Source organism: Erythrolamprus reginae, chromosome Z (assembly GCF_031021105.1).
Source record: "Erythrolamprus reginae isolate rEryReg1 chromosome Z, rEryReg1.hap1, whole genome shotgun sequence".
In the NCBI taxonomy this organism is placed as follows: domain Eukaryota; kingdom Metazoa; phylum Chordata; class Lepidosauria; order Squamata; family Dipsadidae; genus Erythrolamprus; species Erythrolamprus reginae.
Window position 1 is genome coordinate 105815693 of NC_091963.1, and position 22563 is coordinate 105838255.

A 22563-nucleotide genomic window follows, 5' to 3' on the forward strand; every position below is an offset into this window, starting at 1 on the left:
CATCGATTTTCTCCCCTTCCCGGCTCCGCAATCTGTTGTCAGGAGTGTGACAGATTTTCGGCTTTAGGGCTTAGAAAAGGGGAGAAACGCCTGAAAAATTCCCGCGCCTCTCCTGGACGCTTCAGGCCACGCATCTCCCATCCAGCCCCCTCAAAATAAGTATTTGAGGAGGGAATATTTTTCTTAATGCCCCTTTCAAAAGAAGCCAACCTTTGCGTGTAAAAGTAGCTCCTTAAGTTTGTCCACCCTACTCATTTTATTAATAAACAGTAGGTGGAAGTAACTCCCTTAATTTCCACAGCGCTCTCTTTCTGAATATGGGGGCCACCTTATAAGCAGAAAGGATCGAGGAAAAGCTGGTAGTCGAGTGAGGTACTGTGCAGGGCCATTTCCAGTGTACAAGGCGTATACAACATGGTGTGTTGAGTACGGCTCCTCTTGTAGACTGTGGCACGCTGGTAACCTTTCCCACGTTCTCGGGGTGGGGGAAAGTTGCTTCCCAATGAGAAGGATCCGCTAGTAAGGGGGGATTAGGGAGCTGGTTTGGTCAGCCCACAAACTTCCTCTCTTTTTTTATCAGTTTTGCTCGATGAGGAAAGACGTAATCCCCTTTCCTGATCTGTACCCTCCCCAATACCCACTGGGGACCGCTGTGTCCGTTAGAAGGAAAGAAACCAAAAGCCACCCATTCCCTCGTTCCTCTTTCCTTGTGGGGGAGGAAAGGGCGAAGCAGAAGCACCTCTCCCCTCCCTACCCCCGTTCCTTGCAGGAGAAACTAAGACTGATCTAAGCGGATCAGGCGCGTTTATTAGGAAGCGGCCCCTCCATTCCGGAGAGCCAGCAGGGCCCCCCTTTGCTTTTCCTCACACCAGCAGGGCTGGCACTCCCGTAGTCTCGAAAAAAGGAGGAAATAAGGAAAGCAAAGATATGGTTCTTGCACTAGCGGCAGGGAGCTGTGAAGGTTGGTGACTCGGGAGAAACGGCCGGGGGAAGGTGGTGTAGGAAGAAAGGGAGGCGATGGGTCTTGGTGGGGCGGGTAGCGACGACGGCGGCGCCCCAGGAGGGGTCCAGGTGGGGAATTTGGACCGGCAGCGGAGAGGAGAAGGGGGAGGCGGAGAAGACGTCGTAGTAGAATCTGGAGACTGAAGGTGTTGCATCGCCATGAGATCGACCGTCTACAAAGCAACCGCGACAACGACGGGGCCGGGCTTGCTGGAGCCTGGCCCGAAGGAAGAGGAGGAGCCGCCGCCGCCGCATCTCCGCCAGCCTCCGCCTCCCCCGCAGAATCAAATCCCCGTGCCGGCCCCCGTGGCGGCAGCGGGCCCCAAGGGCCGGGCAATCGTTCCCGCGGCTGCGGCACCTGGACAACAGCAACCGGAAGGCAGCGGCGGCGGCTGCTGTTGGGGCGGCCTAGTACCCTCGCCGTGCCCGCCAGGCAGTACTCGGCAAGCGGGCGTGGGCGATGCCGCCGGCAGCTCCCGTCCCTCCAAGTACCAGGCGGTGCTGCCCGGACACACCGCTGCTGCTACCGCCACCAAAGACAGCAAGCGCGGCGACTCCCAAGCCGGGCCTGGAGGACCTCCGACGTCTCTCTCTCCGCCGCCGCCGCCACTGTCGTCGGCTTCCGCTACGGCCGAACCCGGGCAGCCTCCTCCACCCCCAGCAGTGGCATCCAGGGGTTCTCCGGTTTCATCGGAACCAAGCGGCAAGTGGAAAAGTGCTAGTAGTAGCAGCAGCACCGGGAGCGGCGGCGGGAACAGCCTTCGGAAAAGCCCCATGGGGGCCGGCGGGGGCAACTCCAGCCAGGCGGCCTGCCTCAAGCAGATCCTGCTGCTCCAGTTGGACCTTATCGAGCAGCAGCAGCAACAGTTGCAGGCCAAGGAAAAGGAGATCGAAGAACTCAAAGCCGAGAGGGACACAGTGAGTTATGTGTTGGGTAATGTGGGGTGGAGAGGGCTAACGTTCAAGTTGGGGTGAATTATTGTTCACTAATGTTCAGGTGTTCAGGAAAAACGTGGTAACTCAAGGGTTAATAAATGTTGGGTGTGCACTGATTTTTGAAGGGTTAGTTTTGGGATCTTAGTGTTAACAGTGGGAGGGGTTAATGTAAAGCATGGCGTCTAATGTAGGGGTTGCACATGCTTAGTGAGTGAATGTGTAGATGTGTAGTAAAATGGGAGAAAGGCAAACTTGCACTGATAATATAAAGGGATGAGAGCAAAATATATGATTTCGGCACTTAGTCCTGGGAATGAGTTGCTGTAGATTCAGATTTAAGCAAGAAGAATTAAGAATTCTAGAGAGATATCACCTACCAATTGAAATAGCTGTATTAGTAGAAGAATTGGTAAAGAGTTCAATGTAATTAGAGATTGATTGCTGAAATGGAAATGAAATTAGGAATAGTATGAGATTAACTAAACAATAAGTTTTTTAAAATTCAAAAATTTGGAGTTTCTTTTCTGTATAATCAATACAACAAACAGCAATACAATATGTAACTGAAGTGTTAGCTTACTAATTAATTGGACTTGTAATATTGATAAATGTCAGATTAAGCAACCTAGCAGGTCAATAACCTAGAAGTTAAGTCAAGACTGTTGGATGATTTGGCTACCCAATAGTAGGGTTAAGGACACTACTACAGCCCATATATTTAATATTTGGAAAGAGTTTGGCTATTTAGAAGGAAGAAGGGTATATGGTCCAAGGGCAGGAAGTCTTTGGCAACACCAGGGTTAACTTAAAGCAACAGGCATGTTCTTTGGGGAAGAGTATGGCAGAAAATGAGTTAATTTAAAGGGGGCAGCAAAAACAACCAGATGCAGCTTATGTCATGTGGACACCAAATGTGGAGAAGGGAGGGCCTTTTAACTGCTACATTTAAATAATTGTTACAGATGTAGGTTTGGTGCTATTTTCTACTTCAGTTCTCTCTGGGATTTGCTTCCACTCATTTTCCAGAAGCACAATCCACTTTTTAATTATGAATATTGCAGAAAAAACAGTATGTGCCATTCTGATAAGGTATTCCTTTTTATCTTTGTCTAGACCCAACATTTGCCTATCTTGTGTTCCCAGGTGTAAAATGATATAAATTATGTAAAATTCTGCTGTTCAGAACCTATGAAGTTGCAATATGAGGGCTGATGTTACTGGAGGATTAGACTTCTCCATACAAAAGAGAAGCTGCAAGCAAGCATAAGAAAGTTTCCATTGTTTTCTTATCCTGTTACTAATAGAGTAAATGGATATGGTTTGAAGACTGTGGAGACAGAATGTGGATCAGCTACTAATGAAGATTGGTTTATTTTTCTATTCTTAAGAGAGTGCTCTCTGAAGCAAGAAGTGCATAATGTACATTACTTAGCCATAGTCCTAGAATCCTAGAAGAGTTGTTTGATGGTTTATTATTTTAACTGTTCCCCCTCCAGCTCCTGTCCCTAAGTTGCCAGAAAGGATTTTAATCCTGGCCTGTATGCATGACAAGTCTGCAGCCTAAAAATAGCCCCCTCTTCCCAAGTTCCTGCAGCTGCTGCACCCATTATTGGGAAGGAAATAAATATTTTCCTTTGCTTTAATCATAATATTCAGAGGCTATGTCCAAAGTGCATATGGAGTAGAATAATAGCATTAGCATCTGGTTTCAGAAACTAGTATCAAAAATATTTACTATTTTCCTGTTTGTATCAGTAAAATGTTTACCAGCCTTACAGTGTAAAAAAAACTTTGGCTGTGCAAAGTTAACCAATATAAAGGAGTCAGCTGCCATTTTGCCATCAAGGATGTTAATGATAGGAGGCTGAGTAGTTCACATGCTCCTGCACAGGCTTGCAAAAAAAAAAAAAAAGAGCAAATCATAAATATGCACACTAGGAGGAGCCAGACTATGCAAGTAAGAGTTAAATGAAAGTTTGTGAAGTAGGTGGATACTAGAACTGCTGGTTCTGTTCTTGCTGCATTAATTGCAGATTTATAAGATATCTACAGTTATTTTATTTATTTTTGTTCTGTTTTTCACCCTTTCTTCCTGTGAAGTGTCTCTCTTCAGTTTCAGTTATACAAATCCTGGAATATCCTCTTTGATATCATCAGCATCTTACATATTATTTACAGTACTAATTTTTAAAATATAAGCTTTTTGGAAATTGGTTTTAAATTGTACATTCTAACAATTACCATCTGAATAATTTAATAAATAATTAAAGGTCTGAGACCTTTACTGCACCTGCATGATTACCATCTGCACTTTTTTGACCCTCTCCTTCAATCACTTTTCCCATGCTGTTGTTTAGTTGCTTCATAAAATTGTGGTGATATGATTCTTGAATAATCTATAATTTAATATTCTGGGAGTAAAAATATCCTAAATTAAAATATTATAATAATATTATTATGTGCATTAAATTCAAAATAGAATATACAGATAATCCTCAAGTTAAGATCATATTTTAAATACAGCTTTAATTTAAATGCTTTGAACAAAACAGGCAAATGTGCATTGCTGCCATTTTTTAAAGCTTTAAAAGTAAACATTTCCCAGATGGCACTGTTGCTTTTTGAAACTGCCATGCAGTCCCAAGAAAAGTTGAGTATGGTTTAATGAGTTGCAAACAAATGTTCTGTGCATGCCTTGGCATGCTCCAAAGTATTTTTTTTTTCATTTTAATCCATAGCACTGACAGCTCTAAACATTCTCTGTGATGGTTTACATATAGTAAAAATAACACCCATGATATTTCCTCATAAAAAGGAAGTAGATCTACTTTTTTGAAACAAAAACTATCTTGGCAAAGGATGCAACATGGGGTACTTAATGTAACATTGGTGTATATCATAGTTGGTTTACATATAGTAAAAATAACACCCATGATATTTCCTCATAAAAAGAAAGTAGATCTATTTTTTTGAAACAAAAACTATCCTGGCAAAGAATGCGGAGAGGGACAGCATACAAATCTAATAAATAATAATACTAATAATTATTATTATTATTAATGCAGAAAGGATTACTGTTGCTGGTCATTTAGCTAAAATGGGTGCCAATATATTTTGGAAAATAATGTTTTTTTCCCTACATACAAATGGTGTCAGTTTTGTCAATTATTTTAAACATATCAGGTGACTTAACCATTCATTTAGTGACTTTTCAAAATTACAACAGCACTGAAAAAAGTGAGTTATGACTGTTTTTCACACAACCTTTCAGCATTCTTGTATTCACATGATTAAAACTTAAACATGTGGCATGTATTTATGATGGTTGTAATGTCCCAGGGTCATGCCCTCACTTATTGCGACTTTCTGAACAACAAAATCAACAGGAAATTTGGGACTAAATTTTGGTCATAAATTGAGGATTTATCTGTATACAATATACTGGTAAGCACTGCAGACATAGCAATATTAAAATAGTTCAACTTGTGCAGAACTTGCACTTTGTTTTTATATAATGTCAAAGTTGAGTGAATATTAATAACTACAGACATTGTATTTTATTAATGGAACACCCTTTAATACCAAATTGCAATGTTGTTTTCTTAGCTTCTTGCTCGAATTGAGCGTATGGAAAGGAGGATGCAGTTGGTGAAGAAGGACAATGAGCGTGACAAACACAAGATATTTCAAGAGTATGAAACAGAAGAAAAAGTTGACCCTGATATACCAGAAAAGCTACCCATAGAATGCCCACCACAAGAACTCCTGGAGACTTCTCAGCCGCTGCCTTTGAAACATTTCCCATGTGGAAGAAATGGGAAGGGTCACAAACGGTAAAACTAGAAAGCTGCAGTTACATATTTTAAATCTATTCTGTTAGGGCAGCGGTCCCCAAACTACGGCCCGCGGGCCGGATGCGGCCCAACGAGGTCTTTTAACCGGCCCGTGGCAAGCTCACGAGATTTTACTGGTCGATAAAATAAGCTCCCGAATCTCCTGTCAACTCACCGCGGTCGGCTGCTCAGCGAGGAGAAGGTGGAGAGGCAAGGGGGCGGGGAGGAAAGCGGGCCTGCAATTGGCCCCTTCCTTTGTCGCCTTTAGGGAGAGAAACTGTTGCTGCCCTATGGCAGAGCAGCAACAGTTCCTCTCCCTATATGCGAGAAAGAAATTGGCCAATTGCAGGCCCGCTTTCCTCCCCGCCCCCTTGCCTCTCCACCTCCTCCTCCCCTCCTCCTCCGCGGTGAGTGGACGCGAAATTCATGAAAAGGCGATTGGCAATTGAAAAACTGTCCACTGAAAGTCACAGCTAAGTGCACCATGGCTAAGTTTGTGTGGGGGCGGGAGGCGGCTGCTTGAAAACCCCTGACCTCCATCGCCTCCCCCCCACGGCACAAGGCGAGCATACCTCGCCGCTGACACAGGCGGCAGGGACTCCCCTGTCCCCCCTGCGCAAAACTACGCAGCCCCAGATCGCTCGTTTCTCCAGCCAGAAAAGCCGACTGCCCGGCTTTGCTGGCTGATGCAGGAAAGGAAAGCGTCACATTTAAAAAGCACGCCACTTTCTGGGACTGCGGCGCCGTGGTGGCCTTCAAGCGCGGCCCTTCGCGGCGCCCCACCACCCGTTCCTGCAGGAAGAGATCGGGCACGAGGCGGCTAGGTGCCGGGGAGAGCGAAGGAGTGGACGCGCCTCTCAGCTGCAGAGCGGAACGGGGGTGGAGATCAGCGGCGGAGTCCGGCGGTGGGGCCATGCGGGACCGCTCATCCAGGCACGCGTGGACCGGCAAGCCTGGATGAGCGGTCCCGCATGGCCCCAGCCCCCAACGCCGGACTCCGCCGCTGATCTCCACCCCCGTTCCGCTCTGCAGCTGAGAGGCGCGTCCACTCCTTCGCCCTCCCCGGCACCCAGCGTCCGGCCCCACGCCGCCTCCACCTCCCGGTAAAGTGCCCGATCTCTTCCTGCAGGAACGGGTGGTGGGGCGCCGCGAAGGGCCGCCCTTGAAGGCCACCACGGCGCCGCAGTCCCAGAAAGTGGCGTGCTTTTTAAATGTGACGCTTTCCTTTCCTGCATCAGCCAGCAAAGCCGGGCAGTCGGCTTTGCTGGCTGGAGAAGTGAGCGATCTGGGGCTGCGTAGTTTTGCGCAGGGGGGACAGGGGAACAGGGCAGTCCCCGCCGCCTGTGTCAGTGGCGAGGTGTGCTCGCCTTGTGCCGTGTCGGGGAGGCGATGGACGTCAGGGGTTTTCAAGCAGCCGCCTCCCCCCCACACAGAGATAAGAGAGAGAAAGAAAGAGAGGGACAGAGAGAAAGAAAGAGGGACAGAGAGAAAGAAAGAGAGGGACAGAGAGAAAGAAAGAGGGACAGAGAGAAAGAAAGAGACAGAGAGAAAGAAAGAGGGACAGAGAGTAAGAAAGAGAGGGACAGAGAGTAAGAAAGAGAGGGACAGAGAGAAAGAAAGAGGGACAGAGAGAAAGAGAGGGACAGAGAGAAAGAAAGAGGGACAGAGAGAAAGAAAGAGACAGAGAGAAAGAAAGAGGGACAGAGAGTAAGAAAGAGAGGGACAGAGAGAAAGAAAGAGGGACAGAGAAAGATAGAGAGGGACAGAGAAAGAAAGAGGGACAGAGAGAAAGAAAGAGAGGGACAGAGAAAAAGAAAGAGAGGGACAGAGAGAAAGAAAGAGGGACAGAGAAAGGGAGAGAGAGAAAGAGAAAGAAAGGTAGAGAGAAAGGGAGGGAGAAAGAGTGAGTGAGAGAAAGAAGAGAGAGAGAAAGAAAGAGAGGGGAGAGAAAGAGGGAAAGATAGAGAGGGAGAGAGAAAGGAAGAGGAGAGATAGAAAGGGAGAGAGAGAGAAAGGAGACAGAGAGAGGGAGAGAGAAAGAGGGAGAGATATAAAGAGAGTGAGTGAGAGAAAGAGAGAAGAGAGAGAAAGAAAGAAAGAGAGAGAGGACAGAGAGAAAGAGAGAGAACTAGAAAGACAGAAGGACAGAGAGAAAGGGAGAGAGAGAGAGAAAGAGGAAGAATAAATATTAAATATTGTATTTGTTCCCATTTTGTTTTTTACTTTAAATAATGTATGTGCAGTGTGCATAGGGATTTGTTCACACGTTTTTTTAATAGTCCGGCCCTCCAGCAGTCTGAGGGACAGTGAACTGGCCCCCTGTGTAAAAAGTTTGGGGACCCCTGTGTTAGGGTTTTGATCAATGACTGAAAATCTTTGTTCTGTGAAAGAGCTCTCTTACTAATAAACAAATCCTAGTATCCTGCAATATCATTTTTAAAGAAAACATCAGCGGTTAAATCTAATGTAAAAAATATTTACTAGGAATATATTGTGAATGAATCAAATTCTATTAATTGAGTATTAACCTGAAGCTAGATCCCCAAACCACAAAGTATTTCAAATTGAACTGAATTTGATTAAAACCTAGCATCAAAACCGGTAAGCTTGCTTTTAAAAAAAAAAATGGTCAAGTTGTGTTAATATGAATGCCTATAATGCCTGCATCTTGATTTAGAATTGTTAACCAAAGAATAGAGGAGATTGATTTGTATTTTAACATTCCATATTTGAGGGGGGAAACCCACCATTTCTATGTTGGAATGTTTTTACTTTTGGAACTTCAGCCTGATGATGGTGAATGTGATTTCACCGAAACGTCGCATAGACATGCAAAATATTACACAGGGCAAAACCCGAACTCAGAACAATCTACATACATATACCCGTGAAAATTTACAAAAACACACACACATATATATATATATACTGTATTTCCATATTTACAACAGCACAAAGCTTAAAACTTCAGCCTGATGACGGTGAATGTGATTTCACCGAAACGTCGCATAGACACTCAAAATATTACACGGGGCAAAACCCGAACCTTCCCTTGATAGTCATTGGAGAACAAACTCCCTTCAGAGGCAAATAATGAGTCAAATGGGGCACTCTCCCTTTTAGTTGTCTCTTAAGTAGAATTAGTTGCAGGAAATATTATTTTAGTGATGATATGCATAATTATAAGTATCATGAATGGTATGAGCATAATGATGATATGCATGATGTATTATGATAGTTAAGTTGATATGTTAATATTTTCATGTCTTTGTTCCTCTCTTTTGCCAAGGGAAAATTGAGGACATAATGGTGTGTCTTACATATCCATTCTATTATTCTCTTTTAGGATAAGGAACTTTATGCAGAGTAAAGAAAGAAAGTACTAAGTAGAAGACCAAAGAAATTAAAAATATAATAGGAAAAAGAAAATGAAACATATTTATTGTATTTTTACTTACCTTTCTAGTCTCACAGGCCATAACCCTAATCATTTCACCATAACCCTAATCATTTCTCACATTGCCTTTTCTTTTTTAAAATAGAACATATCGGTATTTTGATGTTAAAAAATATCTTCCATAGAAGATTAAAACATTAATTGCTCTGCCTTTTAGCAATGAAAGTGTTTTATGCACACTTTTATAATTTTACTTTATGCACAACCCACAACTTTATTTTAAAAATATTAGTGCTATTGCATCTCTCCCACATTTGCAGATGGAATAATAATGAGGTTAAATTTCAGACAGAGAGCTCATGACTTACAGTTGTAATTGATTCATGATAATTTACTGATCTCTGGTTTTGAGATAAGCACTTTATTCAAAGTAGGGTTTTTACTAAACACTGTGATGATAAAGTCTATCTCTAGATGATCAGGAGCTATAAGAGAGTATTTTTGTTGATTTGGTATTATCCTGAGTTCTGAGATCCTAATAGTTGTGCTCAACTGAATCTTGTGATTTCTTTAAAAAAAAAAACACCTTTTCTTAAACCCATAAGTGAATTTCCTTTAAATCTTAGAACTAAAATGCTTTTTCTAATTTTAATTATCTTGATAAGAGCTAAGGTCCTTTATAGACTTTATCTATTTGCTGTTTTTAGCTTTTCCTTGTATTTTTGCAGAAAATCTGCATTTGGAAGTGCCGAGAGGAAAACTCCAGTGAAGAAGCTGGTAGCTGAATTCTCAAGAGTCAAATGTAAAACTACAAAGGCTTCTCCATTAAAGGAGGAACCTAGTAGTTCTTTAACTGAGTCGATAAGCAGACGTGAACTGCGAAGTCAAGAGACACCAGAGAAAACACGATTATTGGTGGACACACAGTTGAAGTCTTCAACTCCTTTGAAAGGACCTGGATGCCATTCAAAGGATAAAGCATCCTGCAGTGAAACAGAAGATTTGCCGTACCTTTCCACCACTGAAATGTATTTGTGCCGCTGGCATCAACCACCTCCTTCTCCATTGCGAGAACCTTCTCCCAAGAAGGAGGAGACTGTAGCAAGTAAGAGGCTTGCTTATCCCTTTGTGATAATTGGCTTGGTGTTGGGTTGGAGGGGGCATGGAACTCATTAATTGGGGGCTCTTTTTAAGAGTCTTTTGAACACTTGAAGACAGCTAGAGAGCAACATTCCATTTCTGAGTGGCGATGATACAGGTGATTGACTGGGTCTGAAATCTTTGAAATCTTCCCTGTTCTATACTGCGTGTGAGCAGTGTATGAAGATCAGCCACCCTATTTAATGACTTGTGGTGATATTTATGAATAACAGTGACATTTATGTCTCAATATGCTCACAATATATGCAATAAACATCCCTTTCTGTCCTTTTTGTCCCCTTTCATGATATTTCAGGGGGGAGGGATTGGTTTGTGCACATGAAAAATGTATCAGCTAACTAATTCTTGAAAAGTAGCTTAACTGATTCAAGATAAGTGGATTTATTTGTATGATTGAGAAGTATTTATGGAATCTTTCTGCTTTCATTTCCTTCCTAGGCAACTCCTCGGTTATAACTTATTTTGACTGTACAATACTGCGAAGTTGCTCTGACACATTTTTTAGCTGTTTTTGTGGCAATTGTTTATCTTAAATATATGAGGGTGCTGCTATAACAATTGTCACCCTGTGCGACAAGATGGAGTTAAGTTTTGAAATCCATCTGTCTGAATCAATATCCAAACTATGGTGGTAGTTCATTCTGAACTGAGGAATACAGCAGCTATTTTACTTTAAATGATGAAAGTGGAAGGAAGGAAAACTAGAAATAGAAAAGTAGAAATGGAGAGCGAAGCAAAAAATAATTAAAGTAGGCTTCATGTTATAGATTGGCTTTAACTATTGGCCCTGCTGAGGATTAGAAGAGAAGGATTAGCACACAGAACCCTGATTAAGTTAGCCTGATCAGATTATTTTAAAAATTATAAAGATAATGAATTGCCAAAGCTGAAATATAACAAAATGCTAAGATATGATGTAATGTCAAGTGTTTTTGAAGTCTTTTTAAAAATAAGTCTTGATTATACCTATAATCAATAATAGCATTGTTAAGAAAAGCCATAGCAAAGTTCCAGTTGTAGTTCATATTGAAACAAAGAATATAAGATCAGGAAGGGTTCACACATCACAATGAGTCAAATATTTTAGAATCTTATTGTCAATAAGCTAATGTGCTGCCACACACTGTTATATTGCTGCTAATTTACCTCTTCTATAAGTGTGAATGGATAAATGAAAAAAGTACTGTATTTTTCGGACTATAAGATGCACCGGTGTGTAAGACGCATTTCCAAAGAGGTAAGTAAGAAAAAAAAGTTTTTGTCCTTCCCATCCCCCAAGAGCACTCTGCAAGTCTCCCAAACCCTCTGTGCAGCCCATTTTTTTCAAAATTGGCCCTATTTTTTGCAAAAACGGGGACATTTTTGCCTTCTCCCAGCCCCCAGTAGCACTCTGCAGGCCTCCAAAACCCTCTGCGCACCCTGTTTTTCACCCATTTTTGCAAAAATGGGGCACACAGAGGGGGGGGAGACAAAAATGCCCTCATTTCTTTTAGAAAACTGCTGGGTTTTTTTTGCAAAAATGGAATATGCAGAGAGTTTGGGAGGCCTGCAGAGTGCTCCTAGGAGCTATGGAAGGCATAAACGCCTCCGTTTTTACAAAAAACACCCTTGTTTTTTGTTCCCCCCCCCTTTGCAAAAATTGTGTTTTTGCTGCCTTCTTCTAGCCCCCAGGAGCACTCTGCAAGCCTTCCAAATCCTCTGTGCACCCCATTTTTGCGTTAAAACAGGCCCATTTTTTGCAAAAATGGAACACAGGAGTGGGGCTTTAGGAGACCAAAAATGGCTGTATTTGGTGTATAAGATGCACTGACATTTCCATCCTCTTTTAGAGGGGAAAAAGGTGTGTCTTATACTCTGAAAAATACAGTATTTAGCCAGATTATTCTTTAAACCAAGATCCTTGTCTTGCTTCTTACAAACAACTCAAGGATCGGAAACATGATCAAGCCATGACTTCTAGTACTAAATGGATAAGACAGCAACCATAGATTGTAGGTATGGTGTCATGGAAAAGAATTTGACATTTTTTCTATTCTTGAAAGTAGATTGAGCAGGGTTATGGTTATATAGTCTAATAGGCAGTATTCAATATTTGAAGAAATTCAGGCCTACTGTGATATGCAAACAAAATCAGACTTATGTAAGTTAATATGTATATTTTTAATTCTGATTTCATAAGTTAAAAATAAGTACAATATTTAAAAACATGAGTGAACAATTAAGTGTGTGTATAAAATCTGGTAATAATAGAAGACAATCTGAAAAGCATTGAAAGGCAGTATATTTGTATTATTAGACAATGATAGACCATGAATAATGTGTTTTGACCTAGCTAGAATATATCTGTTCTGTTGCCTAGATTTTTGTAGGAATTAGCAATCCGAGCTGCTAAGAGTTTTTTCTGATTTATTGTACTCTTTATTAAAATAGGTCTTCATCTTGCATTCAAATTTGACATTCCAAATTTGTTATGTAACAGTCAGCAGATTATTATAAAGTAGGCAATTGGTTTATGAAAAATAAAAGACCAATTGATAGTCTGGAAATCATTTTACCTTGTAATTTTAGGATACCGATTAGGATTGATACAGTTATGTGTAGACAAATGGCCTTTTATGGATTTCATTGATAAAGTTTGGCTAAAATTAAGCTTTCTTAGCTTTTTTTTTAAGCTTAGCTTTTTTAACCAGAATATCTACTTTAAATTATTTAAGATATACTCTATATAAACATTCATTGTAGTAATACATAGTTATAAGCAATATGGTGATTTGATTAGTTATTGGCTCATCTGATTCCTAGAATACATTGTTATAAGCCATGTTTTATAAAGGACAATGGCAAGATTATATAACTTGTTAAGAGAAAATCATACAACCATATTATGGCTTAGAACTGTCCTGTATTCTGTAGGATAAATTTGATTTATATCGACTTGTACAATCTAATAAAAGGGGAGATCCTTTCAGCTCAGTGCTGGATTATTGACTCTACAATATAATAAATACATGATTGATTTTGCAACTAAAAACCATTCATAAAATTTTATAAAAAGTGGTTTCTTACCACTGAACAGTTAAGATTCCACAGCGCTTATTTTGGATTGTAATATCTGAACATTGCTGAAATTAAAGCCTTGCTGAACTTCAAAGCTGACTAAGAAACCTGAAGCACATCCTATTGTTTGTCAGAGGGTGCTGGAGAATAAAATCAAAAGACATTATGTGAACATGGGTGTGGGGAAGTTTTTAAAAATAAGTTTAACAAGTTAATATTGAAATTTTTCATAATATTGAAAAATTGTTATGTTCTCTAAAAACAAAATTCAAATATGCTTCTAGAATGGTGGAAAAGAAGATAAAGGATAGGAAGGTGTTAAGTAATACTATTGAAATGTCTAATCTAAATTAATTCTGAATATTTGATGGTAACATTATTAGCTTCCTTCACTGAAATACTTCTTTAAAATTAGTATTATAACAGTGTTTTCTCTTTCTTAGTTCCATCATGGAGGGACCACACAGTAGAGCCCCTGAAAGATATGAATCCTTCTGAACTTCTGGAGGTATGTAAGCAAATAGCTTTGTAGTAAGAATTGAGCAACATGACTAGATATAATTGCTGGTGTAGAATTGATAACCTAGGACAGTGATGGCGAACCTATGACACGCGTGTCAGCACTGACACGCGGAGCCATTTTAGGTGACACGCGGCCGCCGGAGAAACAGGGAGCTTAGAGTGGTGAAGATGCAAATCTCCCCGCTTTCCAATTTCCCACCGACTGCAAGTACAGCAACTGCAATTATTATTATTTTTCCTCTCCCCTTAATTTTGTTTTGCACCAATTTTTTTAAAAATTGCGCCGGTTGCAATTTTAATTTCACTCCCAGGGCTATTTACCCGGGGTCCTACTTTGCTTACATTAAACTGCTCATCCCATATCGCTCCGCCAGGAAATCTACTCCAACCTCCCCTCCCCTCCTTCGCTTCTTTCCCTCCACGAGCAGCGCATGGTGTCTCCTCACCTTGGGTCGATCGCATCGGGGAGGGCTGAATAACTTAATTGCCGTTTCTCTTACAGCTGTTACAGGTAAACCCTTACCGGGTTATTAATTTGTAATTTAAAAAAATCATGCCGGGCTCGCAAAAAAGAGAGTGAAAAAAAAAACCTGCGTGGACGTCGCGCCATTTGCTTCCTCCTTTGGCGGCTCATAACTAGATTTTCACAACCCCCCCACCCCCTTGATAAGCTTTTTCTTGAGTCTGAACAGTTTGGGGGGTTCACCAAAGAGAAAAGTGAAAGAGAGGGAGAGAGGAAGAGAGGAAGGAAGGGTTAAATATAAAGGGAGAGAGGGAGAAAAAGAGGGAGGGGAAGAGGGGAAGGATGAGGGGTTATTATTAATTTGTAATTAAAAAAAATCATGCCGGGCTCGCAAAAAAGAGAGTCTGAAAAAAAAAAACCTGCGTAGACGTCGTGCCATTTGCACCCCCCACCGCGGAGGGAAAGCATTTGGCATCGGCACCGCCAACCCCCCCCTTCTCGAGCAGCAAAAGCCTGAACGACGGAGCCGAAAGGCAAACGGTGCACCCCCCCCAGAAGCAGCAAAAGCCTAAGCGTCGGGGCGCGCCGTTTGCCTTTCGGCTCCGTCGTTCAGGCTTTTGCTGCTGGTGGAGGGGGGGTTGGCGGTGCCGAAAGGCAAACGGTGCACCCCGCCGCTTAGGCTTTTGCTGCATCGGCGCCCACCCCTCCAGAAGCAGCAAAAGCCGCCCTAAGCGGCGGGGCGCGCCGTTTGCCTTTCGGCACCACCAACCCCCCCCCTCCACCAGCAGCAAAAGCCTGAGCGACGCCGCTTAGGGCGGCTTTTGCTGCTTCTGGAGGGATGCACCGTTTGCCTTTCAGCTCTGTCGTTCAGGCTTTTGCTGCTGGTGGAGGGGGGGTTGGCGGTGCCGAAAGGCAAATGCTTTCCCTCCGCGGTTGGGGGTGCAGGGCAGGCGCAGTCAGCCCCAGGAGACAGAGGGAATGAGAGAAAGGAAAGAGAGAAAGGGAGGGAGAGAAGGAAAGAGTGAGAGATAGAAAGGATAGAGAGAAAGGGAATGAGAGAAAGGAAAGAGAGAGAAAGGGAGGGAGAGAAGGAAAGAGTGAGAGATAGAAAGGATAGAGAGAAAGAGGGAATGAGAAAGGAAAGAGAGAAAGGGAGGGAGAGAAGGAAAGAGTGAGAGATAGAAAGGATAGAGAGAAAGAGGGAATGAGAGAAAGGAAAGAGAGATGAGAGAGGAAGGAGGAGAGAGAAAGAGAGAGAGGAGGGGTAGCGAATTATGGATGTCAGAACTCACGCATGCGTAGTAGCGTGCGCCCACACTTTTAAAAATTTTTAAAAGAACAAGAGAGCATGAGAGAGAGAGTGAGAGAAAATAAGAGAGAGAACGAGAGAGAGGAACAGAGAGAGAGAAAGAACAAGAGAGAAAAAGCATGAGAGAGAAAGAACAAGAGAGAGAGAGAAAGAAAATAAGAGAGAACGAGAGAGAGAGAAGGAAAGCAAGAGAGAGAAAAAGATAGCAAGAGAGAGAGAAAGCAAGAGCAAGACAGATAGGGAGAGGAAAGGAGAGCGAGAGAAATGAGAACAAAAAGGGGAGAAAAAAGGAGAAATGAGAAAATGATTGAGGCAGAGAATGAGAGGAGAGAGAAACAAAAGAGAGAGAGAGGTGATTCTTGAAGCATATGGTAAAAAGCATCCAAATAATAAGAAACCCCCCCCCAGCCCACACCTGTTTTTGAAAAGAATAAAAGATAAAAAAAACCCCAGCCCTCAACTGGTTTTGGAAATGGTTCGGGTGTATACACACACACACATAAGGGTGGGAGAGAGACAGGGATGGAAAAAGAGAAGTGAGAGGGAGAAGGAATGAGGGGAAAAGGGAGGAAGAGAGAGAAATGAGAAACATGAGAGAGAAAAGGGGGAAAGACAGGAGAAGTACCCAGAAATGAGACAGTGGTATAAATTTCAGGAGGGATGATTGATGATTGACTGTATTTATAAGGGGATGTTACATGGGATTGTATATATGAGGGGGTTATTTATGTATGTATGTATGTATGTATGTATGTATGTATGTATGTATGAATTAATTAATTAATTAATTAATTAGATTTGTGTCATTTTGGTTGATGGTGTGCCCCAGGATTTTGTAAATGTAAAAAATGTGCCGCGGCTCAAAAAAGGTTGAAAATCACTGATTTAAAGCATATGGTAAAAGCACTTAAATAATAACAGAGAAAGAAAAACCCCAACCCTCACCTGTTTTTATTAATAGTTATGTTTTTGAATTTGCTGGTTGTTTTAGTTTTAATAGTAATAGAGTTTGGTTTTGTTTTATTATTAATTTCTTTTAATAAAAAAGAAGTGATTTATTATTTATTTATATTTATATTTATATTTTGTTTGTTTATCTGTCTATCTACCTACCTACCTATCTACATATACATCTACCTACCTACCTACCTATATATATATATATATACTTCTATGCCGCCCAGTTTTTTTCTCAAGGTGACACACCACCCGAGTTATGCTCAGTTTTTTGGCGAATTTTGACACACCAAGCTCAAAAGGTTGCCGATCACTGACCTAGGAAGACTATAGTTTCTTTATTCTATAACTATATAGACAGCTACCCTAATATATTTGAGTTTTTAAACCATACTGTCCAAACAGATATTTCTTGCAACAATGTGTGGAAACATACATTGAAATGTTGGATAAAATAGGTAATCTCTGCTGTTATGCTCTGGTAAATTTTGCAATGCTTATTTCTTGATTTGCATTGTTGACTTGGTGGCTGGAATGCATATTTTGAGGGGTTCCTGAAGCCATCCAAAGTTTTGATGGCAAATTATTTACCATGGTAAAATTTTATCACAAAATAAAATACCAAATTAATTCATTAAGCCTGTGATAAACTCAGTATATTACTTCAGCATATAGATTCGGAATTTTCAGCACTTTCAGAGAAATATATTTGGGAGTTTATTAATTTCTGGCTCAGCGGTTAAAGACACTGAGCTTGTCAGCTGAAAATATACTAATAATATAATCAGAGCATTTCAAACTGGAAAGCTAACAAAGAAATAATTTCAAAATCTTTGTAATAATACAAGCATTTCAGTTTTGATAAAACCTATCCAATTCTGCCCCTCAATTAATGTTCATACTCGAGGGATGTGATATGAGAGGCTTAATCATTATTTAAATAAAATACAAACTGTTAAATAAGAGACTGGTTTTCAGAATTGTTCATTTATATTTGTATTTTAAACTCACTGTAATTAACTTAACCAATTGCACCACAATTAACTAATTTTTGCTTAATTTTTTCAAATTTTGTTTCTTGAACAAACATCTTTAGACAGGTCATATTTTTTATAGTATTGTATTTATAAATAGTGATGGAAAAAGTAATAATATCTTAGTAATAGGTTTTTGCAATGGTATTGCAAAGATACAAAAAGCACATCTGGTCTCCCAGAAAGAAAGTTGGCAATCAATTTTGAACATCTTCTGACCTATTTCCTTTTATCCTTGGATGATACTTTATCATAAAGCAAAATTTAAATCTGCTTCTTAAGAACACATGGGCAAGACAGACCTAAATGCTTTCCATCAGAAAATGGAAATAGAGGAACTCAGATACTGTGAAAAGTACAGCATGTAATACTACCTGTGGTTTTTTTCCCTCCTTAAAACTTTTCACAGAATTTAGATGACAGTGTCTTTTCCAAACGACATGCAAAGTTGGAATTGGATGAGAAAAGAAGGAAAAGGTGAGTGATAAAATAAAGCTGTTTATATGCCAGAAATTTCAGTATTTGCTTTCACTTAAATATTTAACAATAAAGTTTGCATAGGTTTTAAGCAGTTAAGCATGTAATATGAAAGGTTTTATGCAGTTAGTGTATCTTAAATCTATTTTTTACCATTATTCATGTGCCTTATATGCTAAATGATTTTGCATTGGGGGTTTGTATTTAATTGAAGAAAGCAGGATAACACTTTCATCTAGCAAAAAATTATGGTTTGACTGCAATACAAGAACTTGGGATAACCTATAGAAATTGAAAAGCATTTAATATAGAGATGCACTACTCCTGACATGCTGATTTTTATAGAACCTAAAATACTTGAATTTCCCATAAATGAAAATGTGAAACTTTTCTGTTGTTATTTTGCTCACTCCATCCACAGGTGGGATATTCAACGTATCCGGGAGCAAAGAATTTTGCAGCGACTGCAACTTAGAATGTATAAAAAGAAAGGAATTCAGGAATCTGAGCCTGAAGTTACCTCATTTTTCCCAGAGTCAGACGATGGTGAGTGGTTGTCCAAATTCTCATATCCCTATTTTGTGTGCAAAGAATGTTGGCTTGGGATTATTCTATTGTAAAAGCAGATGTTTTCAAATAAGTATAATGTGAATGAACACTGTAGCTAAATATGTAAAATTACTCTTCCATTTCTACTTCTAGTTGAAAGTTTGCTGATCACCCCATATTTGCCTGTTGTAGCGTTTGGTCGACCATTACCAAAATTAACTCCACAGTAAGTATATATATCTGCATTAAGGAAGAATGTACTTTGTAAAATTTGTAGCATAGTATCTTTTTTCTGTTTATGCAGTGGTTTTCTTGCTTATTTTGTGGACTAACTTGGATTTCACTGTAATGAGAAAAAACCAAATCAAAAATGTATCAAATAGTATGTAGCCAATATCTTTACCTTAAATCCTAGGGGCATTTTACTATTATATGCTGTTGGAAAAATTAGGGACAGTGCTGCAAAGGCAGTCATAGAGAATTGACTATCTTAGACTTTACAAAGTAAAATTGAGATATCATAGAGACTCAGTAAAAAAAATCCCTTGACTGAGCTAACAACATAATAATAACAGCTACTTTTTTAAAAAAAAGACTAGGAAATATGGAAAAGTTGGGAAACTCACTTGTAACTGTTGATTCATTTGTTCATGGATTAAGGAAATAAATATTTGTCACTATCAATCCTATATAACCTGTTGCTTATAAAATATATTTTATAAGAGTTAAACTTGAAACATTCCCTGTTCTATTGTATTTTTAAAACTCACACACTTTCTAATTTTTTTGATGGGATTCTTGCATCCTAATAGTGAATATCATACAAATCACACTTCTTTGGCCTTTATTACTTGTGTTCTTGCAGTCCTGGTTTCCTTCCTTTCACATTGCAAAGATAAAAAGTTGAAAGTGCATTGATAAAATACATGGACAAAAATGATTGGTTTTTAGTTTTAATTCCCATGAATTAAAATTCACATTTTTTAAATGTTTCACTTCTACAATTAATAGAAGCCACAATATGGTTGCTTAAGTTTCATCATAGCATGTTATGTGGATGGATTTGTTACAGTTTGTAATCTATTGCTTAAAGGATAGCAGATATAAACTCAGTCAACTATGGTTTATTCAGCAAACATTATAGGGCATCCAATATTGTAAAAGAATGCTCTTCAAAAAACACCTTTCAATAGCTACAGTTCATATGTTACGTAAATCTAGAAATTGTGCTTATGATTTGTGTTTAATGTCTTTGCTGGCAGAATATAGGCTTATAGCCAAGTTATCCATATGTAGACAGAACAGCTAACCATTCTCTTCTTTTCAACATTACAAATAATAGTCTATGGGCCATTTTCTGTCTGACAGGAACTTTGAACTGCCATGGCTGGATGAACGAAGTCGTTGCCGGCTAGAGACGCAAAAGAAACAGACTCCTCATCGGACATGCAGGAAATAAACGTATCAAACTAGGAGAGATCTGTCTTTGATGGTCAGCCTGTATCATTTGCTGCGAATGGCAGAGAACAGGACATGTTTTGTTATGTCTTTTTCTTCTACCATCCTCCATGATGTATATTCTTGTTCATGATAAATATTTTTTATGCTTATACTTTATCTTCACTTTTTTTCATCTCCCCCCCCCCCCTTGCTTGGTAGAAAATATTGGAGGTTTGTGTTGAAAAAATAAGGTTAACAATTTATGATATACCACCTGTTGAGCTACATTGGATAACTGCAACCAGTACAATCCACTTTGGGGGAAGGGGCTATCCATCATTGAGCAACACAAGATACTTCATTTGACCTATTGCTTCTAACTGCTGTTCTATAAAGCATCCACATATTGATTCATGTATTTTCTCCTTCCCCAGCGTCTTTTCAGGGCTTTTCTTTTATGCCTTCTGATTCAAATTACAATTGCTAATCAGGTCTTGAATTTGTAATACTGAATGCGGGCAGTTCTGGTAATGAAAAGCTGCATGTATTCACATCTTTGTCACAGTTCTGATATATAATTTGGCAAAATCCAGAAATAACCATGCCATGCTAGTTTGTCTCTAGATGTTTTTCTTGTTTAACCAAATATCTTGTCAAAATTGTGAAACAATTGTTACTGGGTTTTTTTAATTAGACCGTTTGGGTCTAATTTAAATACCGAGAAGGAGCTTAAACTTCAATTTGTGATTGTTTTAAAGTTTGGCACTTTTTAAAGCCAATCATAATCCTGTAACTTTTACAATAAGTGGAAATCAATACTTTCATCTTCCCTGAGTGTAGGGAATTCGTTTGTAAAATCGCATGTCCTTCTGCCTGATCTACATCATTTTTGGAAGCTGCCTTTCTTTGTGTATTGCCTGCTTAACAGGAATACTGAAACGAGCTCTTTTTAAAAAATGGCTAAAATTTCTAGAAAAATTGAGGTTTCAGTTTCTTGAACTATTAAAAAAACCCTAAATATAATTTTATGCATCATCTATGGCGAACACTAAAAATGGTTTCATTCTCCATTTTAATTTCCAGGTGTTTCAGGACAGTTACAGTGACATTTCTGGCCATTTTCCCTGGGAATTTAAAGTACTGTACTATTTTTTCCACCAAGGGTAGCCATTTAGTATGAACATTGTTAAAAGTTATATTCTATGACTTGAAATTAAAACGACAAGAACAGATCCTCTTTTCTGCCATGTCTATTGTAGTTGAAGTAGTGCAAAATGTTTGCCTGCTTTTGTTTTAAATAAGGCTGTATTTGGATCTTTTGCTTTTTAGCATGCCAGCATGCATCCATAAGTGGTTATTTTTTGTCCTCTGCCAAGTACAAGCGTGGATGTTTCAAGGAAGCAGATTTTTTGGTAGAAGCTTCTTGAAGACAATGTTGATTTTGATCTTGCTTTTTTCTAAAGTAATTAGAAATGTGTCACATTTCTTGAATCAATATTCCATTTTCAGAAGACAATGTTCTTGTTTAATCCACAATAAGACAGTTATCAGAAATAATTCAGCTTGTATTCCGAATAAAACAGCATATTATCTCTTCCCTTCACTCAGTGAACAGAATGTTGACTCAGAAAGACTTACAATCAGTAATAATACATGCATCATAAAAAAGATGACTAGGCATATGGAAATAAGTAGGGTTTGTAGAAACAGTTTGCTGTTGATGTTAGCTGGGAATGGGCCGGGAAAAGGTTTCCCACCCCGTATGGAGTTCGACATTTGAAACTGTGTTAATGAAAAGCGCCAATGCAAATTATATCTGATTTTTAAAAAACTAACATTTTAAACCAACTTTTTGGTAGTTCTAAAAACTGTCTATAATTCCCCTTCTCTTGTTTTTCCACCCTTTCAAATGTGGTTGTCTGCAAATGAATTCTTTTTATACCATTTTCAATATGTAAAATCAGTTGTCTTGTAAATAACTTATAAAGAAAAAAGTTTGTAAATACCAAAATTGTGGCTGTTAATGTTCATTTTTTTGTTTTCAAAATTGTTTTGCTTTGTTCATTTAGTTTAAACAGTGTTAACAGGGAGTATTAAAAGAGAAATTCTGCTTGTATGTTTAAACAAAATTGAAATAATTTTTTTTACAATAAAATGAAATAATATTAATGCTTCTGTCATGTATTGCTTCATTTGACATTGCCTCATTACAATCAGTATGCACAAAAGCAAAGTTAAACCTCAAGTCCATCAATAACAATCTATTATTTTATTTAACTTCTAGAAAATCTACAACCATAAATTACAAATTACACAAATTACCATAGCCCTTATATCTGATCTGTCCAGAATCAAATACCTTCATTCTATTCTTAATAAAACTTCCTTAAGATTTTTATAGGGGTCTTTCCCTAACAATTGTATTT

General features: G+C 39.4%; 1 protein-coding gene across 2 annotated transcripts; it reads left to right on the top strand.

Annotated features, from left to right (window-relative positions):
- Window positions 1-1059: 1059 nt before the first annotated feature.
- On the top strand, window positions 1060-22306 carry MSL1 (MSL complex subunit 1). 2 transcript variants are annotated; one of them, XM_070727347.1, is made up of 8 exons: window positions 1060-1920; window positions 5545-5771; window positions 9897-10273; window positions 13830-13894; window positions 18081-18148; window positions 18570-18694; window positions 18851-18923; window positions 20066-22306. In XM_070727347.1, the coding sequence occupies exons 1-8, from the start codon at window positions 1162-1164 to the stop codon at window positions 20154-20156; spliced, it is 1785 nt and encodes a 594-aa protein (XP_070583448.1). In that variant the 5' UTR covers window positions 1060-1161; the 3' UTR covers window positions 20157-22306. The 2 variants fall into 2 exon arrangements, with proteins under 2 accessions (XP_070583448.1, XP_070583449.1); XM_070727348.1 differs by lacking the exon at window positions 1060-1920 and adding an exon at window positions 2929-3027.
- Window positions 22307-22563: the final 257 nt, after the last annotated feature.